The sequence below is a fragment of the Castanea sativa genome, chromosome 12 (assembly GCF_040712315.1).
Source record: "Castanea sativa cultivar Marrone di Chiusa Pesio chromosome 12, ASM4071231v1".
NCBI lineage: Eukaryota > Viridiplantae > Streptophyta > Magnoliopsida > Fagales > Fagaceae > Castanea > Castanea sativa.
Window position 1 is genome coordinate 20,786,772 of NC_134024.1, and position 12,633 is coordinate 20,799,404.

The window sequence follows — 12,633 nt, forward strand, 5'->3', positions numbered from 1 at the left end:
AATGCCCTTATTTTGAAGCTTGATTTTCTAAAAATCGAGTTTCAAAAGTATAACTCGATTTTTGGAACATCAAGTTATAGCGAACGTGGACTTAGAAAAAAAAAATTTGGAACTCGATTTCTAGAATTTTTTTTTATTTTCAGTTTGCTATAACTCAATTGTCTAAAAATCGAGTTTCAAAACATGGGCATTTCTCTAAATAGTTTCAAATATGAGACATTTTGCTAAAAAGTTTTGGCGAAAGGGACAAACGCCCATTTTCTCCTAGGAATCTTTGCACGCCAACTTTGACTAATAACATAGGTACATAGACCTTGGTCTTGATCATATGTTGGGAATCAATTATATATTACCATAAACAACACACCCTGAATCACAAATGCTCTATAGCTTGCCAGCAAAAGAAGAAAGATGGTTGGGCAAGTTTCACATGAGGTAGAGGTAAACGTGTCAGCTAGTGATGGAGTTCTATGGGACATTTAAGTTTTCAAAATTAGTTGAAGAAGTGCTTTCGAATTTCATTGAGAAAATTGAAGTCATAGAAGGTGATGGAGGAGTTGGTACTGTTATCAAGCTAACATTTGCACCAAGTATGTATCACAAATGTTCTCTTGTCTATCTCATCATTAATAGAGACATAATCAATCGGTCAACCCATAATTCCAACTAAAATCCTTGCAGAAAGTTGTGAAATTTGCACAAGAGCAAAGAGAACAATGTCTCTCGAATTTCCCAAGCAATCTATGTAGTGACTTTAACAAAAGTGTTGTTTTTGTGGCCCAAGAAAATGACTATCCGTTGCGTTATCCAAACTAGTTGAAAATGAATGATCGATTAAGGTACTATAAAGTTATGCTTCGAATTAATACTGCAACTTCTTTCCATTGAATTAGGAACTGGGTTCACTGGATGCGAAGAGTTCACAAAAGTGGACAATGAGAGTCGCGTGAAAGAAACAGAGGTAATTGAAGGTGGATTTCTTGAGCTGGGATTTACTCTGTATCGTGATCGCTTTGAAGTAATTGAGAAGGGCAACGATTTATGCATAATAAGAAGCACAATTGAGTATGAGCTCAAGGAAGATGCTGCTGCCAATGTCTCGCTTGTCAGTATCGAGCCATTGGCAAACGTTGCTGAACTTGCCAAAAATCATCTCCTAAAGAACAAGACTGCTAAAGATACGAAGTAAATCTTAAATTTGTAATCTTACCAGTTAAATACCAACTTCGATCCTTGTTCTGAAATAAAATGATTAATAGATATGGAGATGTTGATTGTACCTGAGTATTGCAATAAATTAAAAATTGAAAAAAAATAAGAGAACCCTATAAATATGCAATACTTATGTGTGCGCGCGCGTACATATATCTTTCCTATTTCTATGGATTTCAATGCATCTGAAATTATATGTCGTCTCAAGAACCTAATAATTTTGCACATCTAATGAGGAAAAAATAAAGCAAAAGAAAATTGTTGAGGATTAGTTTGTTCCATAAATAATTTGTCAGCAGTTTTGAAATTGAATGCGCTACTCAAACGGAGTAGAATCTGTTATAGCTTACTGTATCAGAGCAATTTCGTTAGGAACTCATTAGCAAATAATTTCATATCATCATCAGAGTTAAAGATGAAAGCTTGCACTGATTGACCCAGCAGATATGGATTTGTTCATAAAAATACACACACAAACCCAAAAAAAAAAAAAAAAAAAATTTAAAATACCAAGGGATAACCAGAAGTCCTAGAATGTCTTTCAAATGCTAGTAGAACTAAAAATACCTTATCAATCATTGAAGTCACTCTTCCATGGCTGGCTGAGGAACATTTAAGCACTATTATTTCAAGAGATACCCTAATACAGTAGTACTAATTTATTTAACAAGATGTTAAGCCTCCCTCCCTCTCTGTCTCTCTTGATAAGCAACAAGATATTAAGCCTCTTTACGGTAAACAATCTTAGTAATGTAACTTATAAACCCTTATATGGGGAATCAGCAAAAGACATAAAAACTTCTAGAGCAAATCTTCTCTCCTAATCAACAAAACTCTTAATCAAACCAAAACCTTCTTCACCAAATCAATTGAACTAACAAACGCTCTAGCATGATCTTGTTAATATAAGGCAAATGGCCATTAATCTAGATTGAAACCCATGACTGAAAACTTTAATCCTAGTTAGGCACTTGGTTTATGGCATTTTCTAAATGGCCTACAACTACCATGAATAAGTCAAAAACAATTTATCCATGTGAGTAATAGTCAAAAAGAATCTCACCTTTCCTTAAACGTGAGCCACTATTCATCACAAATTTGGAAACTTTGTTACGCAGGACAAAATGAAAAGAAAACAAATCAGATTTGGAATTCCTGGACAGCTAGGATTTTGAGGAATTTGGGTTAGAGTTTGGTGGGGAAAAGGCTAGAAAATGGTAAGAAAAAGGGTTTCTGATAGTGAAAAGAAATAGTAAGTTTTAAAGTAATTCATTTGTCAACTGTAACTGACAGAACTAGCCAAAACTGCACTTGGCCATCATCATCTCCCAAGTTTCAGAACAAAAATCTTATTAACTCATATCAGCAATAGCAGTACTGCAGTGCAAGAACATGATGCACTTCTAACCCACTTTGATGGTATATATAAACATTACTAAGACTAATCAAAACTATTAAGGACAATTGTCTAATTTCTAAACAAGAATGAAGGTCTTTGTTCAATAACTAATGCTACGACAGGACAGACATGTTCTGACATTCCATTACATTTTCCATTTCTGATCATCAAGAAAACTCTATGCATAAATAGAAACACATTAAAAGAGAACACAATCTTACAACAGCCTACTGAGATTCAGAATAGTCACTAATCAACAGCCATGGCATCTGAGCCCCCACTAGCATCCTCAATTCCATTCTTCAGCTCTTCAGTTGCAAGTCTCATCTCCTCAACCAAACTTTTCTGCTCTTCCTCTATGGTATTCTGCAACTCATCCACCTGCAGAAAGGTTTTAAAAAAAAAAAATTTAAATTAATAGCATAATCTTCAGATGGAGTGGACCTATCATATTAAGTAGTCAACTGCAGATCCAGCTGTATGAAATATAAGACACACATGAATGACCATTAATTATAGAACTAAAAGCTAGAATACCATGAAATGCTAAGGTCATGAGATTAACACCTTGCTATCTAAATGCAAAATACAAGTGATTAATGATAAAATGAAGAATAGATGCCAAAATAGTTGACCAGAAAATACTTAAAGAAAAAAATATAATGCAAATGAGATCGTAATATAAAACAGAATAAGAAAGGTTAACATTTGAATTACACAGGTGGTGGGTGAGTGGGGGTTTGAATTCCCTCAGGTACGTGAGTATTTATGTGGTTAAAAAAAATTACACAGATAGAACTCAATTTTTTTCTTCTCCATGCAAAACAAAGTCTAAAACACTTTCAATTTGAAATAAAGAATGACAACAAAAGCCTTGTAACTCAACTATCACCTATTGCTATTTCCAATGGAGACATTCAAGGGGTTGAAACACCCCCACCCCCATTAAAACTACTGAATTAACAAAAATATTGGAAATAAAGAATGACGAACAGGAAAACAGTTGGTCAGTAAAACCTTTAGAAACAACAAAACAAAAATGTAGACGGAAAAAAAACATCAGATAAGACAATATTTAGCATTCCAAGAAGGGATGACATTCCATTTCTGATACTATTTTTTTATAATGGCCACCATATAGAGCTACAGCCCCTCTCTCAATTCAAAAGTAAACATCATCATGCAATTTATTTTCCAGAGGATAAGCTCATATTCTGAAGATCGATACATTGCTTAAAGCAAAAGTTATTCTGAAGTAAGACCAACCAAATAAAGAACCCATCAAAGGGGCGATATGAGGGGCTAATATGACCATGCACACCTAAGGAAAATAAACATAAAGTTAATTTCAAGACCACTAACCCTTACCTAACAAACCCTATCCCCCCCCCCCCCCCCTTCCTCTGAAAAAAACCCACAAAAAAATAGGAAAACCCCACCATAACATAATTTAATACATACTTGGAAAATTTTAATTTCTCTACTGAATTCATCCATACCCTACCAACCAGAAAGAAAAATAATCATGCGCTTCTGCACTCATACAAACCAAAGGCAACTCTAACAAGCTCAAAGAGACCTTTGAAAGATGGTTATGAACTCCAAAACCAATATTTCATCATCCCAACAAAACCCCATGCACCAATATAAATGTTGAGTCAAACTAAGAGGCTGAGGACATTATGCTGCTACCAGGTCCAATCAGTGTATTTAAACAGATTTCTCAATGTGATTCAACAAAGCCCCCATTTTCAAATCCCATATAATTTCAAGAGGGATAGAAATATACTCTTATGATAGAGATGTGGGATATTGATGCGGAGATGAAATTAAGGACCAAAGTCCCGAGATATAAGGGAAAATAAAAACCCTATAATTAATTTTTCAGGCCTCTCAAACAGGCACTAGAATTGGCACCATGGGATTTATTGATGAGACAGGAACTTTGAAGCTCAACAGCAATAATTGGCATAGGCATAGACTAGAGGAGCTCAGAATTTCACACAGCAGTCAGCAGCAACGCTACCAGAACAGAATTTCTAGTAAAAAATCTCAGATGACACATATAGTGTCTTTGTTATAAACAATCACAAGCTTCAAGAAAATAGAACCAGCTGCATAGTTAATCATAATGACATGGGAACAAAGGTCAGCTCTAGCTCAAATGGTATGGTAGTTCCTCTCTCTTTAAGAACAGGGAGGATTGTAACATCATAAATTAAAGACCCACTTGTGTCTGTAGAATGGAAATGCAAAAAGCATACAAATCATTAGAAAATGGCCACATACCACGTGCAACAAAAGGGCAAACTGTTTCTTGCGAAGCTCCAGCAACCTTGAACCAGCAGTGTTCTCTGCATCCAAAGCTGCAATCTCTTTCTCTAATTCCGTTATCATCTTCTGTGTCTCTGATCTTGGTGGCTGCGCAGCAATCAATTTCCTGATTGCCTCACACTCCTCTTTGTGCTGCCTCTCAATCTTACTCTCTTCAAGCAGCTTCTTAAGATCTTCTATGTCAGCCTGCGCTTGCACAATCTGCCTATTTATGTCATCTTTCAACTCGTTGAAGTTCTCCTTCTCTCTCACGTTCGCATCAACAACTGCTTTGCTCTTGAGGAGTGGAATTTCAAACGTCGACATCTCCTGTAAGAAAGCTTTGGCAAGCTTCTCACAGTCGCCATAATTATCCGTATCTTTCTCGACCTCAACGAAAAAAGAGGTGAACTTCTTCTGAAGTTTCTTCAACGGAGGTTCACCCCTTGTGGTCGTGGTACGGGTGAGAAGCCTGTGTTTTATAATAATGTCATCGTCAAGCGGGCTAAAAGCATAATTAGCTGTTACCGCTTCTCCCCTACCAGAAACTTTCCTTCCTTTTAGCATTTGATCACAGTGACTTTTTACTCACCCTACATTACAAGTTTTCAAAACACATTCAGGTGTATGCCACAATCTGCATCTGAAACATGTATAACTAAATATGCATATTTTCCTAAACAAGTTCATCACATTATCAGTCCTAAACACAAAGCACCCACTTTTCCGGTGAATGAGAGGCGATTTGTAGGCAGCCTTACCCCCAATTTTTCCATATCTCCATTTTTCATATTAATTATAAAAAAAAAAAAAATTTAATTTATATATAAAACAATGCATAAATCCAAATTTTTTGTAAATATAGTAAAGAACTCATAAACCAATATTGTCAATGAAAGACATCAACGTTTGCATTTGTATGGCAATCGAAAAGGAACAGAGAATAATTTTGATATATCGCAAACTGAGTAGTAAAAACCCTAATTGCTAACGGAGCTAAATTCAAAGTAAAAGAGAGAATTGAAAACGAAGAGCAGAGAAAAAAAAAACTCACCGATGGAAAGATGGAGGTCGAGTCGTTCTGAGTATCTGTGTCCCACTCTCCACTCTCAACTCAAGTCCATTGGACCGTCCAGCCCCTTTTTCGTGAAGAAGACAAGAAGATATTTTAAACCGGGTCGGGTCTCCAATGGCCCATATTTAACAAAAATAAAAAAATAAAATAAAAAACAAAAAATAAAATAAAATTACCTTATTATGGAATTAATTTTAATGATAATTTTTTATAATTTTCATGAAAGTTATGTCAAAATTTTCTTATTATAGTTTATTAACAATTGTCTAGGAATTAGTTAACATGATTCAATAGTAAATACACGGGCATTTCTTATTATTACATGCATTAAGTTATATACTGCCACATTAATTTGTTAATTTTTAAAATTTTGTCAAAATCTTAAATAAACAAGTTAAATTACGCTTTGTTTGTTTCAGCAATAATATTTTCTAGAAAACAAGTCATTTTTCAAGAAGTATTTTCTATAAAACTGTCTCATTATCTATTGTTTGGTAGCAACTTTAAATGAGTTGAAAAACAACCTCCTAACTTTCTTTATTTAATTTGCTGTGAGATATAGCTGTTTTCTAAAAAAATTTAATGGAAAAAAAATCTTTAAAAATAAGCCATACTTTTTATGTTGACCAAATATAGTTTTCCTTTGACTTATCTTTTTTTATGTTACCAAATACTAGAAAACATGAAAAACTATCTTTACACCAAGTTTTTAATCAAAACAAACGGAAATTAAAACTTAGAAGGTTATCATTTCAAAGAGTATGCAAATTGTTCATTCTTGACTTTTAATATATAAAAAAAAAAGTTGTTTTTTCTTGACTTATTTATAAAATTAGTTCTAAATTTCTAATGTAATTTTTGGTATTACAATTTAATGAATTTATTTAAAGTCTTAAGTTTCAAAATAAGTTATGAAAATCGAATTATCATAAAATATTAAAAAGGAATAATTACTTTTTGGAACACTGCGAATTTTTTATTTGAAATTTATACTTCAATTAATAATAGGTTTTGAAAAGAAAAATTGGATTGGTTTCAAATTAAGGTAGAACTTAGTTATAATTGTTTTTGGCTCTTTTTTTCTTTTCTTTTCTTTCTTTTTTTTTTTGCTACAGGTGCACTTTCCCACTCTAATTTTTCACAAAATGCCAAGTTTTAGGCCCCTTTTCCCTTTTCAGGCTCTCAAATCACACTAAATGGTCCATCAATCTTTATTTTTTGGCTTAATCTATTCTAAATTCTCCAACCCGATCATTCACCTTGTAATGACACCATCTACAATCGATATCATCATTCCAAATGTTGGTGCCTATGCCATTTGATCACTCACATTGCTGTCATATGTCAATGTCCTCTGCCAAACGATGATGCTCTCCTTTGGCTTTCAATGCCATAATGCTCTAACCACATTTCATCGTCGACCACCCATTATTGCCAACTGTTATCTTTCGTATGCCATCTTAGAGTCATCATTTCTCTGTCAATGTTCCTCAAGTCTAAATATATATATATATATATATATATATATATATATATATATATATATATATATATATTTAAGAGCTATCCAAAACTCAAATAATTGCACAATGTATAAAACTTGTGTTCTGAACTAATTCAAAAGGATTGAGGAGTTAAATGCCTAAATTCTAAAATCTGAGGGGGTCTAATAACTACATTTTTCTATAATTTGTACTATTTTTGTGATTTGAATACTATATATAATGGAAAGTTGAAAAAGCTAGGAGACCTCCTCCCCCTCCCCCCCCCCAAGCTTTGCCTACACCCTCCAGCCATAGCAGTTGGCATTCAAATTCGAACATTAATGTAGTTATTCTTTAATCCTAACCACCATCTGCCAACATATCCATCTTTGACTATCGTTGTTTGCTACATAGCCAGCGTTTTCTCCCATGTCATTCTACAATGTTCCCGATCTATTCTACATCCAATCTGGTCATTCATTGTCACGATTTCTTCATGACCTTACTTTGTAAACTCTAAGGCATTTTCAAATTTCATCCTTAAGTTTGAAGTGGCATTATAGAATATATTAAAATATTATCATAAATATGTAGACCATGATTTTGTAGGATACAATAAGCTACCGTGATTTTGTTATAACATTAGGATTATCATATTAAGCTTAATGCATTCCTATATATATATATATATATATATATATATATATATATATATAACATAGTTGTAATAACAATTCAAGATAATAAAGACAACCATTTGGGGCCTTTTGCTATGAATGTAAGTTATTAAGTTGAATCATGTTAATTATCTTGCTTTCGTTTTCACTCTACATCATTTTATTTTAAAAAACGTAAAAGTAATAAGTTAACAATGAACAAAATGTAATGGATGAACATTTATTGGGTTTTTTTTTCTTTTTTTGAAGACTTTGTAGGACATCTTTTTGTATTTTTCCATCAGTTCAAACATTATAGACATGTTTAAGATTTGTTTCTCTTCTTGGTAGCCAATATAAGTGATTTCAGATATTCCAATTTGATTTGCTTTCTGGACGTTTGTATTTTTCATTAGCAGGTATGAACCTTTTTTTTCTTTTTTTAGAAGAAGCAATTAATTAATAATTCTTTCTAGTTCTACAAACTTCTCCTCTTAGCCAGTTAAATCGATCAATGGGATTGCCCCTACTCCCTAACAGGCTAACACCATGTATCCTCAATTTGCTGAAGGATACAAATATTAGACAGTAGACACCTTCACCATCTCATGCCCATCCTTAATATAGCAAAATGTTTCACAATAGTGTCTACTAAACGTAAATCATAGAGAGCCCTCAGCCCATCAATTAAATCCCTTAGAATGGCAAATACAACAACAACAAAAAATTACACACCAACTGAAGAGAGACAAAAAAGTGTTGGGTCTCAAGCATCTCCCAACAAAAAGTAGTATTGCATTTCGATTACTTATACGTTCAATGATACAATTAAGTCACATTGTGCTCTCCCTCTTTAACTTGTACAATTAACTACAAGAGTGTCCAGCATGATGATGTTTTTGGGTTCCATATAGCAGGTAGCATGAATTTCCTACCCTTATAACCATGAGCATTGAAGCCTCCACCAGTGGTCGGGTCCACTCGTACCTTTCCGGTGTACCCAGGCAATGCCCCGCTTCCAAAAATACCAGGACAAGCCGTAGTAGCCTCAATCAACACATCATTTCTGCGGCCGGGTTTGTAAAACCCAGTCTTGAATGGGTTGGTCACGGTAGAAGCCAAGCCTGAGGCAAAATGGGTCACCATAGCATCAGCACCAATGTTACCATTTGGTGGTTGCAATGTTACACCTTGTAGCCCGTAGTCAGACCTGTGGAATGGCCAGGCACAAGTACCTGGGCACTCGCTTTCTGGATTACCCACCAAGATGTATGGCTGCTTACCTGCAAATTTTTGCAGTAGTTAATAATATGATTAAAACTCATCAAAATTAATAATCTAATATTCATTACTTCAAGGTAAATTATTAAACTAAACTAAGAGATAGTTCCTCTGTCACATGTGTACCAACAAAATTAATTAAAGTAATTCTTATCATTGTTGTGAGTTAGATAATTGCTTAATTTGTCGATTATTTGATCATATATATTGTTACGTTAGTGATATACATTGTAATTTTAAATTTTGTAATGCAAAATAATAATAGTGTAAACATTTGTAGCTTAGTACTAGTCTTATTCCACTTTTTTAAGGTAAAGATATTTTATATTAGAGGTCATTGTAAAACATATATTTTTCACAAATATGCTAGCTAGGGAGATAAGTTGTGCAAATTGTAATTCTAACGATATTACTTTTACATAAACCACTAAGAATAATATTATGTAACAAATATTAGAGACAACGCATTGTCCCGAGCACTAGTATTGTTTGTTATAAAATATTATAAATAGAAAGGAATAGAGGAAAATAGATGTTACCAATAACTCCATGCTCAAAGCATTGTCCCGAGCACAAATCAGAAGCTGTGACTTGCCTAGATGTGAAGATAACAGCAACAGTGTTACGATTTCCAGCAGTTGCCTTCTGGACCAGAGTCTTAATAAAGTCTTTGGTCATGACCTTTCCCAAAGAGTATGAGTTATCGGTAATTTGCTTCACAACATTCACTAGGATTCTTGGGGTTTTCCTTGAATGCTTCATAGCCATAGATTGGTAGCTCCCAACCATTTCCCACCAGGTTGATACCTGAGGCTGAAAGTTTGCACGACCATCGTAGTTTAATGATTTGATGAAGGTCCCGATAGTATTCTTTTGAGAACGGCCGAATTGACCATACCATAGGAGGGAAAGGTTGAGCCTTCCGGTGATGATAGGGCCCCGGTGGTAGGTCAAGACGGGTTTGGCGTGGAGCTTGGCTTCGAGGGCGAGAGGGAGGACGAGCAGTAGGATAAAGGCGAGAGCAAGAGGGCGACTTTTTGGGAGAGAAGACGCCATTTTTATTTTTGCTAATCTTCTTTCCATCATGGCCTGTGACATGTAGGGGTACATTTATATGTGCATGAGCCATGCAATTCTTGTTTGTATGGGGTAAGTAAACAGACACCACAAGACAGCTATTTTTGTGGGTGAGCATTACTTAGATGAGAGGATTATTTGGATTAGCAAAAAATAGGAAAAATTATGTTATAATTAGATATAGTGGTTGATAATAGTATAGTGAAAATTAGTTTTAAGAACTTATAATGAGTTGGAGAAAGTTCCTCCATGCAGTTTGGGTATTAATTAACAATACCATGCCCTCATGCATTTATCGACTTGGAAATATCTGTAAAACTAGAATAATATTACAAACATAACATTTTTTATAATAAATTGGGAAGTTGTTAATGATTTTTATATAAATATATTACTAATATCAATTTATTGCCTATCATAAATAACCTATCACAGTAACTGTCGTGAAACAATTTGTTAGAAAATTATCTCTAGGCTTGCCCACAATTAATTTTTCATCACGCAGCAACAGTAATCAATACATCTAAGGCTCTCCTTTGGGGATGATTAATTTGAACTTGAATTCTAAATTTGTTTTAGTGAATTTTGATTATAAAAATAAATATTCAAATTTGGCTAGACTATTCTTGAACTTTGACTCAAACTGTATGGCTCTTTCCACAAACAAAACAAGAAAGGAGGGAAGCTTGCCTTTAATATTGCAAATTTGTTAACTTCAATAAGATCAACTAAGTGTTGGAACTTTACTTAAAAAGTAATTCAAGATAAGCATACATAATACATATATCTATCAATTAATAATTATATCATGTGCATAAGTAATAAAAATTAACAATAAGATGTGAGAAATTTCTTACTAAATTTTATTATTCAAAGACCTCACAGGTAATTAGGATGCTCTCCACAATTGGTTAGGATTAACAAGAGCTTTCCTGTTTCTTCTCACACCCCTTGCAAATGTGGCCTTAACAATATTTATAACATTCAAAAAGGATATGACCAGCTATAAAATCCTTCATATCATAATAACAACTCATGTAACAAATATGTTACATTCGTTAATAAACAATTTCATTAATTAGATTCATTAATGAAGAAGTTCATTAAGGTGACATTACTTTTGTAACTCTATATTAACACATAGATTCATCCATTGTTCATATCCAAAATCACTATATATAATGACAAAATCTCTAATAGGCGGTCAAGTTATTGGCAATGACTTGATAGATTTATTAAATGCAAAAATGCATTTTTTGTCCCTATATTTTGACCTTATTCCCATTTTGGTCCCTACTTTTTATTTTTACCTCTTTTAGTTCCTAAAATCAAAAAGCAAACTCATTTTAGTTCTTACCATCATCTCACTAGCTTACGTGGCAGACGAAGTATATTGTTGACACAGTATATGCTGACGGAGCCATTAAAAAAATTTATTCAGCATCCACGTCAGCATATAATTCAAGAAATTAATTTCTCAATTTAACAAAATTAAAAACAGAATTAAAAACAAAAAATAACATGAATTGAGATTTAAATTTATCTTAAACAAGAACAACAAGAACACAAACCCAGCTCAATATCATTAGTAAACCCAGCACATCCCCAAATTTTAACAAACTCAAAATACCCAAATATGAACAAAATACCAAACCGATTTACAACTACAATATTAATCAATATTAATATACAATGACACCAGCACACTGCACACAACAAAGACGAGGCAATCAAGAGTCAAACTTTAAGAATCCCCAATTGGTGCATAAGACTTCATGAAGGAATGTTTCTTGTGTCAGCCAATGCACTATGCCCCATTATTACTTTAACATCCCAGCAAATTTCTTTATGATCTGCTCTTCTTTATGATCTACTCTTCTGTCAATCAAACCATCTACAAATATCAAACCTAGCAACAGTCCTTCACAAAGTCTTATGAACCACACCGAAATCAAAGACTTCAATGCATCCACTCAAAACTTGGCTTCTTAGGTTTGAAATCTCATATCTTCGGTTTTTAAATGCCCCGAGAAAAAATGCTGCAATAGGACCATTTTTTTTTGTAGTGCAATCCCAACTCTCCTACCCCAAAATTACGGGCCGTAACGCAGCAGGAGAAATCCAAGCCTAAAAACA

General features: G+C 33.7%; 2 protein-coding genes and 1 pseudogene across 2 annotated transcripts; 1 reads left to right on the forward strand and 2 right to left on the reverse strand.

Moving 5' to 3' along the window:
• The first annotated feature begins 322 nt into the window (after nucleotides 1-322).
• Nucleotides 323-1,279, forward strand: LOC142621112 (norbelladine synthase-like; annotated as a pseudogene).
• A 1,266-nt stretch (nucleotides 1,280-2,545) lies between these two features.
• LOC142618294 (THO complex subunit 7A) lies at nucleotides 2,546-6,089 on the reverse strand. Its single transcript, XM_075791203.1, has 3 exons — nucleotides 5,979-6,089; nucleotides 4,901-5,517; nucleotides 2,546-2,992 (listed from the first exon to the last, which is right to left on the reverse strand). Exons 2-3 carry the CDS (start codon nucleotides 5,489-5,491, stop codon nucleotides 2,861-2,863), a joined length of 723 nt encoding a protein of 240 aa, XP_075647318.1. The 5' UTR covers nucleotides 5,492-5,517; nucleotides 5,979-6,089; the 3' UTR covers nucleotides 2,546-2,860.
• Nucleotides 6,090-8,935: 2,846 nt separating this feature from the next.
• On the reverse strand, nucleotides 8,936-10,476 carry LOC142620345 (protein EXORDIUM-like). Its single transcript, XM_075793728.1, has 2 exons — nucleotides 9,960-10,476; nucleotides 8,936-9,422 (listed from the first exon to the last, which is right to left on the reverse strand). Exons 1-2 carry the CDS (start codon nucleotides 10,474-10,476, stop codon nucleotides 9,010-9,012), a joined length of 930 nt encoding a protein of 309 aa, XP_075649843.1. The 3' UTR covers nucleotides 8,936-9,009.
• Nucleotides 10,477-12,633: the final 2,157 nt, after the last annotated feature.

Coding starts and splice junctions, on each gene's coding strand:
- LOC142618294 (XM_075791203.1), bottom strand. CDS start 5,491: ATGCTAAAAGGAAGGAAAGTTTCTGGTAGGGGAGAAGCGGTAACAGCT. Junction 2,993..4,900: donor TTGCCCTTTTGTTGCACGTG/GTATGTGGCCAT, acceptor ACCTTTCTGCAG/GTGGATGAGTTGCAGAATAC.
- LOC142620345 (XM_075793728.1), bottom strand. CDS start 10,476: ATGGCGTCTTCTCTCCCAAAAAGTCGCCCTCTTGCTCTCGCCTTTATC. Junction 9,423..9,959: donor CTTTGAGCATGGAGTTATTG/GTAACATCTATT, acceptor AAAAATTTGCAG/GTAAGCAGCCATACATCTTG.